General features: G+C 38.2%; 1 protein-coding gene and 1 pseudogene across 5 annotated transcripts in view; both read right to left on the reverse strand.

Annotated features, from left to right (window-relative positions):
• Positions 1-1769: 1769 nt before the first annotated feature.
• Positions 1770-18109, reverse strand: part of ADGRF1 (adhesion G protein-coupled receptor F1) — a 44666-nt gene continuing 28326 nt past the window's right edge. For 3 of the 5 annotated variants that reach the window (XM_016158950.2, XM_016158949.2, XM_036218557.1), the window contains exons 13-16: positions 16805-16846; positions 15749-15808; positions 12251-12317; positions 10272-10491 (exon numbers count right to left, since the gene is read on the reverse strand). In XM_016158950.2, coding sequence (XP_016014436.2) covers positions 10418-10491; positions 12251-12317; positions 15749-15808; positions 16805-16846 — 243 coding nt within the window. In that variant the 3' untranslated portion in view covers positions 10272-10417. Of the gene's footprint in view, positions 2277-10271; positions 10492-12250; positions 12318-15748; positions 15809-16804; positions 16847-18109 lie in introns of those variants that run through there. The other 2 variants (XM_036218553.1, XM_036218567.1) reach the window with 2 other exon arrangements.
• LOC118605172 lies at positions 12397-12505 on the reverse strand (annotated as a pseudogene).

An 18109-nucleotide genomic window follows, 5' to 3' on the forward strand; every position in this document is an offset into this window, starting at 1 on the left:
TTTCTTTTGTGAAGTTTTTGAAATAAACATCAAATATAAGCTTACAAGGGAGAATACATATATATAAAGTGGGTCCCATTTGTGTGGCAGGATAAAGTCTTGAAAGGTATGTTTCGAGCGTTCAATGATTTTTTCTCAGTGGGGGTAGGCATAAGTGTAATAAAGGAAAAAATTCATTTTCTCTTATATATTTTTATATTCATAATAAAACAAAAGTAAAAAGTATTAATAGCTAACATATATTGAGCACATACTATGTTCCAGGAAATTTGCTCCATAACCTACTTCATTTAATTCTTGTAACAACTCTGTGGGCAGGTGCTATCACTGTCTCATTACTGCTGAGAAAATTGAGGCCTTGGAGGGACTCGATCACTTGCTGGAGGACATATGGCTCAGTTAGAACTCTAAGGCAGAAGTGGATTTTGGATTCTCTACTTCTGGCCACCATACTAAACTTCCTCAAATGCATAAATAAACATAAGCTAAAATTCCTTTTGGGAAATCTCACTAGCTCATCGTCACACCTCCTATACATCTAATGCTTATACTTGGAACTTAAACTTCGATTCATTTAAACACTCAATCAATTGCATATTATTGTACTTACATAACTTCTCCCAGCACCTACAAGTCCAGGAAGAGGAAATGGATACACACAAGTGGCGGGGCAGGGAAAAGGAAGAGAGGCCGGAAAAAGACATCTCAGGCTGGTGGGTGGTCTTCCGTAAGGTAAAAAAAGCAAAAGGCAGAGGAAGGGAGAGGTCGGAAAAGGATTGTAATTTACAAACCTGAGACTGCTGTGCATCTGGAAATGTCCAAAGTAGAAGTTATAGTAATGTTTTTTGATATGCTTCAAAGTTCATTTTATACTAACAAGGAAAAAATTATTAGAAATTTCTTTTGGTTGGTAACTGTTCAGTACTCTTTCTTTATTTATTTGTTTCTTTGTTTGTTTAAATTGGTATTCTTTTTAAAACACTTTTTTTGTCTGGGCTATTTTTCTTTCTACTTGTCTAAAGTCGTTAAACTTTTCTATAGGATAATGAACAAGAAAGAGAAACCGGAAATCAGGGGCCCCTCTCTCCTCCACAGCCACCTATAGTCCTTACCCTTCCCTTTACATGGGTATTTTCTAAGCCATCCAGATAAAATGTTCCAATACAAATTTGGTAATATAACCAACCTAAAACATTTAGTAAATGTTAGAGCTAGGCTTCAAACTCTTTCTTTCTTAACAGTTATGTATATTACTGCCATCCAGCTTTAAACATTTCTCTGCTCACTATTATATAGACTTTCTTGATTCCTAAGGCTCACAGAAGTGCTGGCAATAGAAAGTGAAACTGAAGAAAGTCCTCACTCCCACCCTTCTCCACCCTCCTGCATAAGGGGGGAGGGCGGGGGGGGGGGGGGCAGAGCCTGCTCTCCTGAATCTTCACCCTCAGTCTGGAACATTCCCTCTCTGAGTTTATCTAAGTCAGTGGTTCTCAAATTTGAGCATGTGTCAGAGTCACCTAGAGGACCTATGAAAATGGGAAGTCCTAGGGCCCCACTCCTGCATTTCTCATTTAGGAGGTCTGAGCTGGGACCCAAGAATTGGCCTATCAACAAGTTGCAGGTCAGGCTGATGCTTACAGTTGGGGAACAGATACACTTGGAGAATTGCTGCTCTAATCGAAAAGAAAGCAAGGCATGAGCACTTCATGTTGTGCAGACTTTAATGTGTAAACAATTATCAACATAAATTTTGGAAGCAACTCCATTAATGTGATTTCTTTTTTATTCCTTTTAAAATTGATGGAGAGGGAGGCTGTATAACATTTCCCACAATCAGGTGAAATAGAGGACAGGTGGGGCAGGCTCCCCTACCCAGCCTACTTTAGCCAAACAAAGTCACATTATCACCAGAGCCAGACGAAGCTCTCATACCTCAAAGAGTTGTCCTTGGCAATGACCATCTGTGTGTTGTCATAAAATTTACAGCTGCCTTGCCCATACCCTGTTGGGGGACATGGCTGAGATCTAAGAACCAGGAAACCTTATCCACAAAAGCAATGTGTCCCTTGGCAGCACATCACACTGGGGCATTCCTCTGCTCTGGTTTCACGCATCAGGTCAGAATTCCAAAAGGGTGTTGCCTCCCAGTTGGTTGGCATTAATGTAGCTGTTGGCAATGTTTTATCTATGATTCCTACCCAGCAAGATAAGGTCTTGCCAAATTCACTTGGGCTGGTACTCTTTGGTGATAAATTTCTCTTCTCTCAGGGTGTTACCTATGAAGAGACACAGAATCAGAGAAATTCAGAACTGGAAGGGATCTCTGAGTTTATCCAATGAATGCAGATCTGTGGTTTTACTGATGGGAAACTGAAATGCAAAGACAAGACTGAGGCAAGCCGGAGGCCAGGCCTCCCAAGAACTCCATCCTAGAAAGAACTCTCTACACCAGCCCCGTAGGAAGCTATCTGGGCCCACCAGGCCAGGATCAAGCCAAGTAAAATGCAGACCAATTCTGGGGGAATTTGTAGTAATCAATGAGCTCTGGGACTCTTCTCCTATCACTTATCATTTTTATTCTTTTCTCAAGTTCCAGCCCTTCCCCCCACCTTCCCAGGTTATCAGGAGAATCTGGAGTAAAATAACATGTTAGGAATGGCATCCCTTTAAAAGGCAGCATAGGGTCTAATATTTATCCCAAAGGGATAGATCTCTATTCATGGGGAGTGAGGCTGCAGCCTTTTTAGAACAAGGAAAATGAGGCAGAGTGGAGCACTTGGGAGCAGATGTTCCTCCCTCTTGTTCATTCTCACAATAGGCAGGTCACCCAAACTCTCTGAGCCCCGACTTCCTTATCTATAGATGGGGCAAATAATATGCAACTTGCTGTGTTGTTTCAAGGATCAAAGGGGGCAATCGACACTGAATCTCACACAGAAACTGCAACATTGAAGGAATCAATAATCTGTTTCCTCTCCTACTCTTCTCTTCAAAACACGCTGTGTGCTAAGGCAAGCCCTGGGCCACAGGGTGAGAGAGCTAAGGAGCAAAGTGCAAGCAGCCCTGATCTTTCCTGATGACCTTTGAGAGCATAGTAAGTCGTTGCTCTAAATGTAGTCACCATGTTATGTTTGTTTGTTTGTAGTTTGTTTGTTTTGTTTTGTTCCCTCTACCCTTAAGACCTTGGGTACAAAATGAAATCTGTAAAGAGTTTGGGTAACTCAGTCATTGAAATGTGGCTTGTGGATGATAAAACTGTGAAAAAATTTACCAAACTATTTCCTCCCAAAGTAAGAGATGAATCCAAAAAACCCAGAATGCTCCCAATCTATTTTGCACCATGTACTTGAATTAACCAAAGTACCCAAAGTATAGCCCGTTAATGCCACTGAAATGTAAATAGAACACTTTTTCTAGCAGGCAGAAATCCCACGGCTAATGCCCGCATTGCTTAGAAACAACCTTCACTGTTCACTAGCACCCCTGGGCAAAAACCCAGGAAACAGAGTTATTGTTTGCTGTCCCGAAACAGAGCCATTATGTTCTTCACTCTCTAATCTATTTTTTTCTTCTTCTTCACTATCCAAAACACAGCTGGAATTAGAATAGTTAGATTAAAACACGTTGCAAAACCCCAAATTTCAGAGTGGATCTCAGGTGTGTTTAAGCTTTGAGAAATATGTCCAAGATTGGTTTCTTGGTCAGAGTACGCCCCCTGAAGTTTGATAAAAGTAAGTACAACACAGTCCTGCTACCTTCTAACAAAAGATAAATTATCCTTCCATTTAAGAATTGGAAGGAAATAGATTTGGGGCTTTTACTGAAATCTGCATCAGTCTGAAAAACAATCTAGATGCTGTAGATTGATTATTAGCCTCTTTATTTGTTCTGGAAGCATGAGAAAAACTTGAAATTAATCTTTCTAAAATACTTAGTTACAGATCTGAAAGAGCTTATTGATACAAGGCCAGGCAAAGTCTAAACATGATTCCATTCTATTGTGAAACTTTCCAACAGCGAGATTTCTTGCTGAGTGCCTATTATATTCATACACCTATGATCTTCACGTTTCAAACTGAGATAGCAAGTTGAGAACTTTATCTTCCTTGGCTCTCAGCAGTATTCAACCCAGTTGCTATCCTTGAAATCCTTCTTAAAATGCTCTTCTTAGCTTCTGGGACACCACATTCTCTTGGTTTCCCACTTACTTCACAGGCTGCTCCTTTTCATTCTCCTTTACTGGATCCTCTTCTCTCCCTACCTCTAGATGATGGGGTTCCCTGGCTCAGTGCTTGGACCGCCTTACTTCCTCTTGGATTCAGTAGGTGATATCTGGTCCCATGGCTTTAAGTAGCACCTCTTTAATCTGGAAGCTGGACTGGGAAAGAATCCACTTCCAACTCATTTAGGTCGTTGGCAGAGTTCATTTCCTTGCAGTTGTGGGAATGAGAAACTTGGATTTGTGATGACTATTGGCTGGAGGCTACCTGAAATTCTAAGGCCACCTACACTTTCCTGTCACATGGGATTCTCCAACATGGCTACCTATATTATTAAGCCTGCAAGAAGAGTCTCTTATTCCAGTCTGCCTTTAAGACAGAGACGTATATAATACAAGGTAATCGGAGCAGGGACAGCCCATAACTTTTGTCATATTCTGTTGTTAAAAGCATAATGACCCTAAGAGTGTATCTCTAGACCAGGTCTTCTCTTGACCAATAATAGATTGTATACCCAGTTGCCAACTTAACATCTCAAATTGGAGGTCTCATAGGCATCTCAAAGACCTGAAGCAGCTGAAGGAAGCCATATATGCTTAGAGAGCAACGTGGTCTGCAATTTCAAGCAAATGAAATCAATGGGAGTTCCAACTTAAAAATACTCCATGTTCTCTCCAATCTACACACATATACATTTATTTATATTTAACCATAGTTACATAGATGTAGTTTCAAGAGCTGAGCAATAATAATTCCCTGTTTCTCAGAGACAATCTCTTTTAACTGATTTATTCTTTTGATAATTATTTCATATTTCTAAACATGATTATACTATTTCTTGACTTCTCAGTGTTACTAATTTCCAAAAACAAAGACTGAAAATTTAAATTTCTTTTGCCATCCTTCAAATTATACCTCCTATTCTCCACCTTCCCAATATACTTATATTGTTGTTATTTTCATTATGTCAAAATTATCTTATATTATTGTTATGCTGTATATGCTATTTATAGGTGAGCTATGTAGTATGTTAATTGTTTTTAATTTTCTACATAATATTTTGTTTCTATTCGATGTTAACACTTTTTTAACTTGGATTTCTGTATTCTTATCAAAAATGCATATCCAACCACCCCCAAGTATGTAAATGTCTTCAAGTAATACTTGAATACATTAGACAACCTATCGTTTTCATTTTCTTGAGCAAGCTCCCTGAGTATCCGTTTAGGACCTGCCCCACGGCTGTTGTCTGACTAGCAACTCCTTTACCTCCACTCTGGAGGTTCCCTCAGCTCTCTCTTCTAGTGTAGCTTTTGTTTTGGGGGTCCCAAGCCTCCTTCTTTCTGGGTTTATTACCATATTTGGTGAAGTTCATTTCCCAATGGCTTTTAGGAAAGAAAGCATTGCAAGAAAATTTACTTATAATATTTGTGTCTGAAAATATTTTTATTCTTCCTCATACTTAATTGCTTCTTGGATGTAATCATCTCTTCTCAACATTTTGAAGGCTTTCTCTACTGTTATCTAGCTTGCAATGTTGTTATAAAGAGTTCTGATAATATTCTGACTTCGGCCTTTATGTAAAACTTATTTTTTCTTCTCTGAAGGTTTTTGGATCTTCTTTTTTAATCTGTGACCTGAAATTTCACATTGATATTGTCTTAGTCTATCCAGGCCATTATAACAAAATACCATAGAATAGGTGTGTTATAAAAACAAACTGATTTTTCACAGTTCTGGAGGCTGCAAGTCTAAGATCAAGGTGCCAGCACCGTTAAGTTCTGGTAAAGGCTCTCTTCCAGGTGGCAGACTGCCAAATTCTCTTTGTGTCTCCGTGTGGTTGAAGGGACTAGGGAGCTCTGTGGGGCCTCTCTTATAAGAACACTAATCCCATTCACGAAGGCTCCACCCTCATGACCTAAGTACTTCCCATAGACCTTACCTCCTATTACTACCACCTTGGGGGGTAGATATTAACTAATGAATTTGGGGGAGACAGAAATATTCAGATCATAATTGAGAGTGTATTTTCATTTATAATATCTTTGAGTGTGACTGGGACCTGTGACTGACTTTTCGCAGTAGAATATGACAAATGTTACAAGATGTCTCTCCCCCAATTACCTTGTATTATATGTCTCTGTCTTAAAAGCAGACCAGAGTAAGAGACGCTTCTTGCAGACTTAATGACATAAGTGGCCATGTTGGAGAGTCCCATGTGACAGAAAAGTATAGGTGGTCTCAAGGGTCTCAGGTAGCCTCTAGCCAATAGTCATCACAAATCCAAGTTTCTCATTCCCACAACTGCAAGGAAATGAACTCTGCTAACAACCTAAATGAGTTGGAAGTGGATTCTTTCCCAGTCGAGTTCCAGATAAAAATGCATTCCAACTAACACATTGGTTACACTCTTGTGAGACCCTGAGCAAAGGACCCAGCTAGCTGTACCTGGGCTCCTGACCCGTGTAAACTGTGCAATCACAAATGTGTGTTGTTTTAAGCCACTAAGTTTGTGGCATCTTTTTTATGCAGCAATAGAAACTATTGCAACTTCTCTCAATATCTTTCTCTCTCTCTCTCTCTCTCTCTCTCTCTCATTATTTTCTTATTTTCTAGCAGCACTTTGGTAGGAAGTCAAGGTGAATATGTGTATAATCAGGTAAACATGGCATATGGTATGTGATCAAGCACATTTTTTTTTTTGTCTCTCATCATCCTTAAAATTTATTCAGTGTGAAAAGCTTTTCCTTCTCACCAGATCTATTCCAGCTATTACCCCAATATGTTCAGGTAATAGCAGCATTTTGGTCACTTTAAATAGCTAACGTGCTCTTAGTTTGGTAATTAGGATGTCCAGTCTCATATAATGATAAAAACTACAAGTAACGTAGCCTTAAATTTCTCTTCTTCCCCAACTGAGTCCTGCTTTGCCTTGGTTGCTCATAATAGTAGATCTTCCTTTGTTGGTTGATATTTTTGCTCAAATTTTTTCACTTTCCTTCTACCCCGGATTGGGTACTGAGGTTTCTGATTGCCCTTTCCCCAAGTCCAAGCAAGGGAGTTTTGTCTTTTGAGATGAGGTCTCTTTCATATGATGTTGGGCTCTCTGAGTAATACCTAGTTAATAAAAGAGAGTGCATTCAAAAATTCTTCAAAAATTCCCATATCTCTGACCTCTCCCACCTACAATTTCTTCACCCATGCACATTCTTTTGCATTCTAGGTGGCCACTTGTAACTCCTTCATTCCCTAATCTTGTTTCACCTAGAGCTTCTTGCTAAGATCTTCCATCACTTTGGACGGCCCAATTAGACAGTACCCAACACAGCTCCTTATTGTCTCTTTAGACTCTCTCTTGCTTGTCTCATCATGATCTATGGAAAACACACATATATGCTTCCCCTGATAAACTCTGAGCATGCAGACTTTTCTCAACACTGAGCCCATTTAGCGTTCCAGAGCTGTGGCCTTAGTTTCAGGCAAGCATCATGTACAGTCAGCCATGTACTTTAATTGTTGTGATCTGATGCAAGGCTAAGAAAATTTTACTCATTAGGTTTGAGGTCATGGTAAAAACATCCTTCCTTCTCTCACCTTTGGTGGTAGATGGAGTGAGAAGACGCATAGGGCAGTTTTCTCCAAGGAATTTCTCATAAAATTCTATTTTGACTTGTATATCTTTATGGAGTATGGAACCAACTTGTCCATAGTCATTTCTTTTGAACATTTCATTTTGGCATTTTATGTGTCCTGCTTCTTGGTGCCTTATGGAACCTTACATTTTAATTTGCTGTTTGCATGCTGCTTTAATCTGCCACCATTAAGTAGAAGTTCCCTCTCCTCTCTTTATTTGCATATTATGGAGGCTGTTCATGCCCAGAGGCTAACAGATACTTTTAAGACTCTGTAACTCTCAAAAAGCCTATTCAGAAATATGTTTTATATCCTACTTGAATATGTCTGCTGAACGTTCAGTGTTTCCATGGGACTGAATACAGTGCACTGCCTTGAGTAGGACATACTGCAGCAGAGAATGTGGCTTGATCACCACATGGTTGGCACAAAATCCACATGCTCTACTGCCTTCCTCTATCGGTGACTCCTATAAGGGCATCATGGAAATGCATTCATATCTTGTCTCTCTTGTCAGTAGAAGATTGATGAAAGTATGTGAGGCAAGGACACTCCAAACTCTCTGCGCTTACTCTTCACTAAGTGCTGGCACTCACATCTAGCCTGACAGACAGAACAGTTGACTATGGGTTTACCCAGATGAAATGAAGCAGAGACCAGAGGAAAGCTACTCAGAACCACTCCGATGCTATGAGGACCAGAAGTTTTAAAAACATCTGGAATCATAACTCATGGCACAGGCATTGACATTTCTATGATGGATAGGCACAGGAGTGAGGATTCACCAAAGTGATTTTGTAAGCAGCAATCATGGACATGTGAGAGCCAGATCAAGAGAAGGAGGCCAAGGTGGGTGGACCCAGTCGAGGTTGCCACAAATGACTGCAGATTACAGCCTAAGACACTTTAAGTGGCACTATTTAGGACATCAAGGCTTCATGTAAAATAATGAAGATGATGCCTGAGATCCCCTACAGACCAGACGGTCTAGGATTCTAATTACAATTAAATAAATAATGTCATTTTCTTCTAGTTTGACTTACATAACCCTTTTCTTAAAGTAATTAACATCCATAACTACTATCCCAGCATGGCCATTTGCCATCCACATGCCCTGTTCACATCATTTAACCCCTCTTGCCTTAGTTTCCGCAGCTGCAACACAGGGATAATAATATTCCCCACCTCCCAAGCTTATTGTGGAGATGCAATGAGTTAATATGTACAAAACACCTAGATTAATACATGGCACATAGTGAGAACTCTATAAATGTTGGTTCTTTTTCTTTGACTTCTTTCCATCATCATCACCATCACCATCACCACCACCTCCATCATCATCATCATCATCATCGTCATTGTCATCACAATTATCGTTGAAAGAAACTCTTGCATTAAAAACTGCCAATGCAAATTCCTAGGCGACTCTGGCAATAAGGAGGAACCAAAGGGCTTTGATTTCTGGGCACCGCAGTCTGGGCTGAAAATCAGGTGAGCCAAAAAGAGGGTGGAAATATGGAAGTAAAATGTTGCTTCACTTGCTCTTCTGTATCTCATCCAAGAGTAGCACCAGTTATACATGTAAATAACTTCCAGAAAGGTCTATAATATTATTACTTAAAAAGAGAATATTTTAGGGTATCTCCTTGGAAGTTGACAATCAAATTCTCTCTCAATTTGCTGCTTACGTAGAGAGAATTCTGAAAGTAATGAACCTCGTGTCTAATTTCAGAAAGCTTTCTTGTGGTTGCAGGTAATTTTCATCGCTGTTATGGGGCTCTAGAAAATTACTAGGAATCAAAAGTCTTAAAAATCCCCAATATTCCATAGATGGCTTCACAATCATTGGCAAGTCACTGCACCTCCCTAAGCCTTATTTCTTCCTTTCTATACTAGGTCTGCCTACACACCTCCCATCTCTAGATTGGAGACAAAAGTGCCTTGTAAACTGAAAAATACTATATTAGATATGAAATTACATCATTGTACTTTCTGACTAATGGCTACCAAGCTATCTGAAATGGAAGTTTTCATTTCATTTCTGATTGATTTTCAAAGTTATATAACTGAATCTAAAAAGCAAAAATAAGCATAAGATATATCTGGAAAATTTGGGAGGAAAATGACTTTTCTCTAGGAAATTTACACCAACGACTTTTTGATAAGAAGTAATCATGGTCCATCAATTTATCTGAGGCAATTTTATGAAATTGTCTTACTCCAATTCCAGATGATTGGAAATGCAACGTGAATAATGCTATTTTATGAAAAATGAAATCAGAGTTTGTAGCAGTGAGAGGCTGTTATAACTGACATAATTTTCAACAAAACCTAGTCTCCTACATTTATGTAGCTATTCCTTTGAATCAAACCACATGGAAATAAATACATTTAGTTGAAGATAAAGAGGGCAATAAGGAAGCCACTGACACTCCATTCTTTTATTCTAAGACTTTTAAATCAGAAAATTCCATCTACTATTGAGTTGATTTCTTTACTGGTATTTAGCTCTAAAATGTCGAGTTGCTCCAATTTTTTTTCCCTTGATTTTATGGTTCACAGCCTTATTCATTTGATAAAAACTGAGTTAGCATGATGTCATTTGAGGACTCTCCAGTATGAGAAAATGCGTAAGTGCCTAAGAGAAGAAAAAGAGGATAAGAGTTATTGCTACTGAGTTAGAATCAAGCATAAGACCAAAATAAAAATAAGCCTGTACAAGTCTACGTAACTCAGGTTAATTTTAGAAAGATAGTAGGGAAAGATCTAGAATGTAGTCTACAGAAACGGCATTTCATTAGTGCCATAGAAACTTGCATTTGTCAGACATTTCTTATTTGAGAAGAGAAGCACCATATTTTTCATATATTGCTGGGAAATGAAATAAAGTAGATTTGAGATCACGGAATGTTATTGCTGGATGGAAACCTTAGTGATCTCTTAGTTTTTAATTTTACTGATGAGGAACAAAATTCAGAAAGGTAAACGGGTTTATAAAAAGCGGTCAGGCTGGTTTGTGGAGATGATAACAGGACCCAGGGCTTCTGGATCAGCACGTTAAACATTTAGGGAGGGACATGTCTTTTCAAGTTTATGCACATGAACTTTATCTGGAATTCAAATAATTTTGATTGGAATCTAAAGTGAGTTGCCCATTTCTTTCCCTAAATAGGAATAAACGTAATTTAATCTAAAATGGGATGCAGGCACTTAAGTAGGACTTCAGCTTAACTTGTAATACAATATCACTTCCTCAACCTAGATGCTGCGTGCACCTTTCTCCTCCGGGAATATTTAAACTATTTACAGTACTTAAATATCAGTCTTCTAGGAGCTGAATATCACTGACTTTAGCAACAGCCAGCTTACAGCAAAGGAACAATGGATGTCATAGGCAGAGAGGGCAGTGCTCTCTCACCAGTAGCAGATGGTGGCTCCTCCATTTCCAAAAACCCTTTAGGGAGGAGGATATGTCCAACATTAGGTCACAAGCACCTGGCGCATGCCCACTGCTCAGAAGCTGGCACAAGAGGAGCCAATTTTTTTAAAAGGACACAATTGATATTAGTCTAATTGTTAGGCAGCTAGTCAGACATAAGCAATGGGGAACAAAGGACTAAAGGTCCAGCTCTGTAACCACAGAAATTTCCCTTGAATACTTTCCTTAAGGACCTCCCAGAAATACCTCCCTTTTAGGGTTATAAATTACCCCAAAACCTAGAGCACAAAGGCCATAAAAGCTGTTGGCCTAAACCAGCTACAAACGCATGTGCAGAAAGTACTGCCCGTAACTTCAGCCTCATTGTACCATCATTATAATATCATGACTATGTCTGGAAGTTCATGAATCTAATTATAACAGACTGAGTTCTGGGTACACACATGAGCACTAGGCAAAGTTATTGTCTAGTGTCAATCAGATGTCAGTCAAAATGACCTCACTTGCCAGTCACCTAAGAATGCCTTTGGAAACACTGATCACGGCCCAGATGTAAGGAAGATATTCGCACTTCTGGGCCTTTTTTTGCCCTTCTGGTCTCTCCCCTCCCTTTTTGCCCTTTTGTAGCCATTTTGGCCCCTTTGTCTTGGTTATAATGCTGGGACCATGTGCCTCCTTGGGACATGTTTTGTCTTTCTCCATGGGCCTCCTTGGGGCATTCTTTGTCTTTCCAAAATACACTTTTACTAAAACTATTAAATCTTAATGACCAGTGATTCTTCACTGCTGTCATTTGAGGAAGAATCAAGGAAAATGCTAACTACAGATCCACGACATCGTTACCCCTCTCCCTACCCACTACCATTGGGGCAACACCGAACTCCGATCAGCCCCAGTAGTGACGACAATGTGACATATTCATATTCTTTCTTCCTACCTTTGGTTTATTGTAACTCACCTTTGCATTGCAATGGATTGAAAGATTTTGGGAATTTGTATTTGGTAGATAAATCTGATGAATTTTGCTGCACAAAAGAAAACAAGTCATTTGGACATTAATAGTATCCTTCTGGTGATGGGCAACATTTCTTCTTCTTTTTTTACTGCCTATAGCACCTGGTATTCTTAAGTGGTCTCCCATCCAAGTACTAACCAGGCCCAACCCTGCTTAGCTTCCGAGATCAGACACGTTAAAGGTGGTATGGCCAAAAACTGCAGACTTCCTGATGTCATTAACAATCCTTTATTCCATCTATATAGTGCACTATTCTCCTTTCAATAAATTAAAGTACTCATTTTTTTATTCTTTCTTCTGTTTTAATCTATTTAAAAATGCCTAAGAACTCATTTCTAAGTGAATATTGTATTCCTGTATATTCCTACAACTTCTAACAACAAACTAGAAAATAGCTGTAAAGGAGATATTACCCTTTATTTCCATGCTTGTATTTCTTGGTTCACACATTTATCACTAGTAGAGGATAAATTGTTTTTCCCATGGAGGAAAGTCAATACTTCTAGTAAATATGGTTTCCAATAAAGCTTTGCTTTATTGTCACTCCTCGTAGTACTCAAATCTTTGTGAATAATCCTTTTGTCATTGGTACAGATGCTAAACAGAGTTAAAATTTAAAAAACTAATTGTCAAACCAAAGTAAAATATTTAAAGTAAAGAGTGTGCATTTACTGGGAAAGGTAAAAATGTTAAGATACATTATGTACTTTTCCCAATCATTAGTTGATTTATTTGTTAATTTAATGTCTACTGTTCAGTGTTGTTATATACCAGACACTATTTTAGGCACAAGAAATATTGAAAGGCATAAGCTTCATTTCTGGCTACAGCTCATGTCATGAAGAAGCTAAATCAAGATAGGAGAAATAGGTTCTGACTATATGTAGTAGACAGCCCAGTGATAATCTCCCAATTTTCACTGAAATATATAATGCCTACCCACATTGGGCTCAGGGGGATAAAAAGTGTCATAGACACAAGAATGAGAAATATCTGAAAGTTCTAGAGAAAAAGAATTGATTTTCCAGGATTCAGGGCTCAGTAGACATATTCTACTATAACCCTAAAGAAAAGTCCTAAGGTCATGATCATTGTGATTTAAACTACATCCTGTTCATTTGGAAGAAACAGATTTCGACACTCTCTAGGATTCTGCATGGTCTTGGAAAGAGCAGGATCTCTGGCATGCATGGTTATATGGGCTTGCACTGTTGCTTAAATAGCAGAACCTGAGTCATTGGAACTAAAAATAAGTAAGCCCCTTCTCTGTGGAGGGGGAGTCTGTAGAGGTCACCAGAACCTGCCTCCTGGTGATGTGTTACAGACAATGTGTCTAGAGACAATAGAAGAGCCAAGAAAGGGCCCTGAACCCTCTTCAAGGAGAAGATTTTGAAAGAGACCTCATTGTGGGTCCCCACAGTGTTATGGTGGTTTGAGGGGTGGTCCTTGCTGAGAACATTGTTGGCTTCAGTTTTCATTTCCTTCAGCAAACTATCCAAACTTCTACTGCTCTCTTCAAGATCTCTACTTCACCACTCCTTTGCCCATCTTTCAGTAAATCAATCACCTTGTCTCCTGCTTAAAAGGAAAAGTATCCACGTCTGAATTGTCACACATCATTCCCTAGTCTGTCCATGTTGCTTTATCTGTACGAGCCTGAAAGTTCCTGTGTCCAGGGAAGAAGCTAATTCCTCCATCTGCAGTCCAGCCTCTCAATATGACTTCTTGGGAATACTCTTCAGTCAATTATCTTCCCTTTCTCATTTGTTTTCAAACTTTCTCTTTGCTGGTTCATCCCTCTCAACATATGAACTTCTTCACATTTTGGCAACTCAGCTCCACCCTGTAACTCCTGTGTCTGCATCTGGTTACTATTCTTGCTCTTTCTATCACAAGAGAAAATCTTGGCAAAAGTATTCATCTCAAGTGCTATCTCTTCCTTTTTTTCTCATCCTTCCTCAACCACTATAATCTAGGTTTTTGCTTGTCCATTCAAACTCCCTCAGAAAATTACAAACACTCATCTTTTCTTCTGCCAAATGTACATTTGTTTTAAAGCAAATAAGCCATCTAACTAGAAAACAAAATCCCTTTTTGATCACTTGGTTTGAAAATGCAAATGGAGAAAAGGTTCAAATCCAAAAGGTGAAAAGCCCTCACTGACCACTGCCTTCTGAAAAGTGTCAACAGTTTGCATTAGAAACAGGGAGATAAAACACTGTTAAAATCTTTTTTTTTTTTTTTTTTTTTACTTTTAGGTGTTTTCCTCTCTCTGGTTTTCACATGAGAAAAATTCTGACTTCTTACATAATGTGACTTCATTTTTTTTTTAATGCAGTCACATATACTATAGCTCCTCCCTTTTCTTAAGAGTGGTGAATGATTTGGTAGTTTCACATTTTCTGATTCAAAAGATAGAAATTCAAAATCACAGAATATTAGTTCTGCTCTGGTCTGACACTTACTTCTAACAGTTAAGAAAATTGAAACCAAAAGGTACTAAGTGATTTCCCTACAATTGGTTACCTAATCAGAAATAAGGACAGGTCTGCAGACATATAAGCCACTGCTCCCCCAATTCATAGCAGAGTCCTCTACTGGGAAATGCAGACTCAGGATAATTTTTTAATGTCAGTGTTTAATTTCCTCACTGTTTTTCATTTCAGAAAGTAATATTGTCTCTTGTAAAAAATCTCTTAACATCCATGTTGGTTTTCATGCACTTAAGTCGGTCGACTTTTATCAAACACAGAAATCTCTGCTTTAGAATACTTTCTGAAAAGCCCTCAGTGTTTTGTTAAAAGACAAAAGTCTAAAGTAGCATCAAAGATACAAAATATGGATGCAAGTACTTTTGTTTCTAATTATACTCTCTTTATACGGATTGCACTTTTGTGGCAAAGAATGAAAAAGGAATCCTCTGTTTCCAGACAAACTTGTCAGCTAATAGACTTAAAAGTTAAAACTGCAGTTATAACAGCTTAAGAGAGAAAATTCGGAGAGCATTTTGTATATTAGAAGTTAGTCAAGATCTCAATTTTTACTTTTCTGGTGATGGAAAAATGGTCTACAGGAGATCCAAAAAGACAGACAGAGAAAGAGACATTACTGACTCTAGATATTGGGAGACGAGTCAGACTAAAACAAACAATATTATTCAAAGGTCTTCACTCACAAGAGCACCCACAGCCCTGGATGCTTGAGCATCCTTGAAGCTTCCCATGCCTTCTCATTCATTAATTCATTCATTAACTCCCTCACTCAACAGTTCTTTAATAAATATTGATCATGTACTGGGCACCACACGAGATACTAGAAATGGAATGGTGACAGAAACTCAAGGGGTTTACCCAAAAGTGATCTTTCTGTGAGGCTGTATAGAAAGAAAAAGGGAAAACTGGAACTCCATGCATTGGATCCATGGCAAAAGGAAATAATTACCTTTGATTGTTGCTTCAAAGAGCTTAAAGGAGACAACTTGTTGAACAGCAGTTGTCGCAGCTATAAGGGCAACCAAAAAAATATTGAGATACACATATACAATCACACATAAGCAAATCAAGAACAAAACTGCATACTGAAACTTATTTAACAGTAGTATTTCCTGGGAGCACTTAATAGACTATATCCATGGGCCTCTAATGAAAAGATTTATTTTGTTTTATTTGTTTTGTTTTCTTTACTGATAAGTAACTCTAGAATTAGAAAAAAACAAGGGTATCAAAAGCCATAATAATTCAGATACTAGACATTAGTAATTGGCAATAATTGCTAAATTGAAGTTATCTTTGAAGTGAAGAATTTCCTAACCATGTGAATTGTACAAATGAGAGAATTATTTAGGCCAATCGAGAGCAGCAAATTGCTTCTTTGCAATCAGGAGTTTTGTGCATGTGCAATAATTGTGCTAATTATAAAATATTCTTATGTTCTTATTAAAACAAACTCTACATCTATTAGCTTACTGGCTTTACTTCTCTCAACAGAATTGCTCAACGCTTGGGAAAAATAATAAAATGAGTTTATTTAAAATTTTTGTCTATTATCTTTTACTTAATTGGTCATCCATTTTAGGAATTTAATTTAATGTTAGAGGCTATATAACATTTACTATATAAAACTCTAGAAATATAGAAGTAGATATGTCTTTTAGCATATTCAAGTAAATAAATAAATTAAAAGAGCAAAAAGGAATTCACCCCTAAGAAAACTACTTTTGCTCTTGAATTATTGTCAAATCATAATTTAAGGTAGAAAAAGTAAAAACAATTTTCCTATTTTTCTGTAATGTCGTGATTAGTTCTATATAGCTTATTATAGGCAGTCAGAGTTTAGTTTCTTGGTCTCCTCACTGAGCCCGCCTTTTGTAAAATTATAGAATTTTATTATAAAAGTACCCATAATCTAACCTCTTATATATGAATAAGGGTCCCAGAACTGATGGGGAAGGGTTAGATTCCTGGGTTAGGAGGTAAAGAAAGAAATTAATACACATACCTTAGTATCCAAGAACATTCCAAAACATAGGATGAAAAAACCCTTTAAAAAAGGAATAGATCACATGTGTTATCTTTTCCAGAAAGGAAAGCATTTATATATAATATTATTCTATTCTACCACCCAACATTGAATTTGTTTTTTCGTGGTCTCCCTACTAGACTGTGGGCTCCTTGAAGGCAAGGATACCATGTGACCTCCACAATGCCTGGTGTAACACATAGTATTCAAAATTTTTTTCATCAAATGTATGAATAAATTATTGAGTGAATAAACTCATGCGGAGCTTCGTTTTCCCCTTTGTGTCATCCTAAACTCAAAACAAATAAATTCCATTTGCTTCTATATCTTAGCTTTTCTGTAGAATAGGCATTAAACAAGCATTTACTAAGGATCTGTAATGGCATCAGGCACTGAAGTCCAGCCCTAAAGCCAAGCAGAGGGATTTGTCCTATATCAACATCCTTACCATTAGGTCCAGACCTTGGGGAACTGTTGGCAAATGTTTCCTTGGACCTTGAAATTCTCCTCCCAGTCAGAACACCCTGTCAGTGCCTGTTCAGGCAGCATATCACCACCAGCCTATTCTCGACAGAGACTCCCTAAATCTGTCCCCATCATGTGCATGCTGTCCATGATTGCCATCTATACTACTACCTAAATGTTCCCTGGTATGCTGAAGTGGGTGGAGAACCAGCTGCTTTTAGAAGACACCTACTGAGCATTTATTACATGCCAGGCACTGTGCTAAGTGCTAAATTATCTCATTTAATCCTCATACTTACTCTATGATATAGGTAATAATATCCCCATCTAACAGATGAGAGAATTGAGGGACAGAGATTAAGTAATTTGTTAGAGATAAGTTGATAGCATAACATATTTGAACTATTTAATTCCTGAGCTCAAAGGTTTAACCACTGCTTCCTTAACTCATTGTTCATAGGTGACCCAGCAAATTGTCACTGAACCAGGATTTAAGGCTCTCCTTCAGATTCATCAAAACCTAAGGATTACTTTGTCCATCTAGTCTCTGAACGCTCCCTGACTGTGGCATGTAAAACCCATTCTTTGCAGCAGGAGTCAGCAAACTTTTTCTGTAAATGGCCAGATAGTAAATATTTTAGGTTTTGAGGGCCATATCATTTCTATTGCAACTGCTCAACTCTGCTGGTGTAAAATAAAAGCAGTCACAGACCATATGTAAATGAATAGGTGTGGCTCTGTCCTAATAAAACTTTATTTACAAAAACAGTGCTGGCCACAGTTTGCCAGCTTCTACTCTATTGCATTCTAGGGACTTTT

This window comes from Rousettus aegyptiacus, unplaced genomic scaffold, assembly GCF_014176215.1.
Source record: "Rousettus aegyptiacus isolate mRouAeg1 unplaced genomic scaffold, mRouAeg1.p scaffold_m13_p_1, whole genome shotgun sequence".
NCBI lineage: Eukaryota > Metazoa > Chordata > Mammalia > Chiroptera > Pteropodidae > Rousettus > Rousettus aegyptiacus.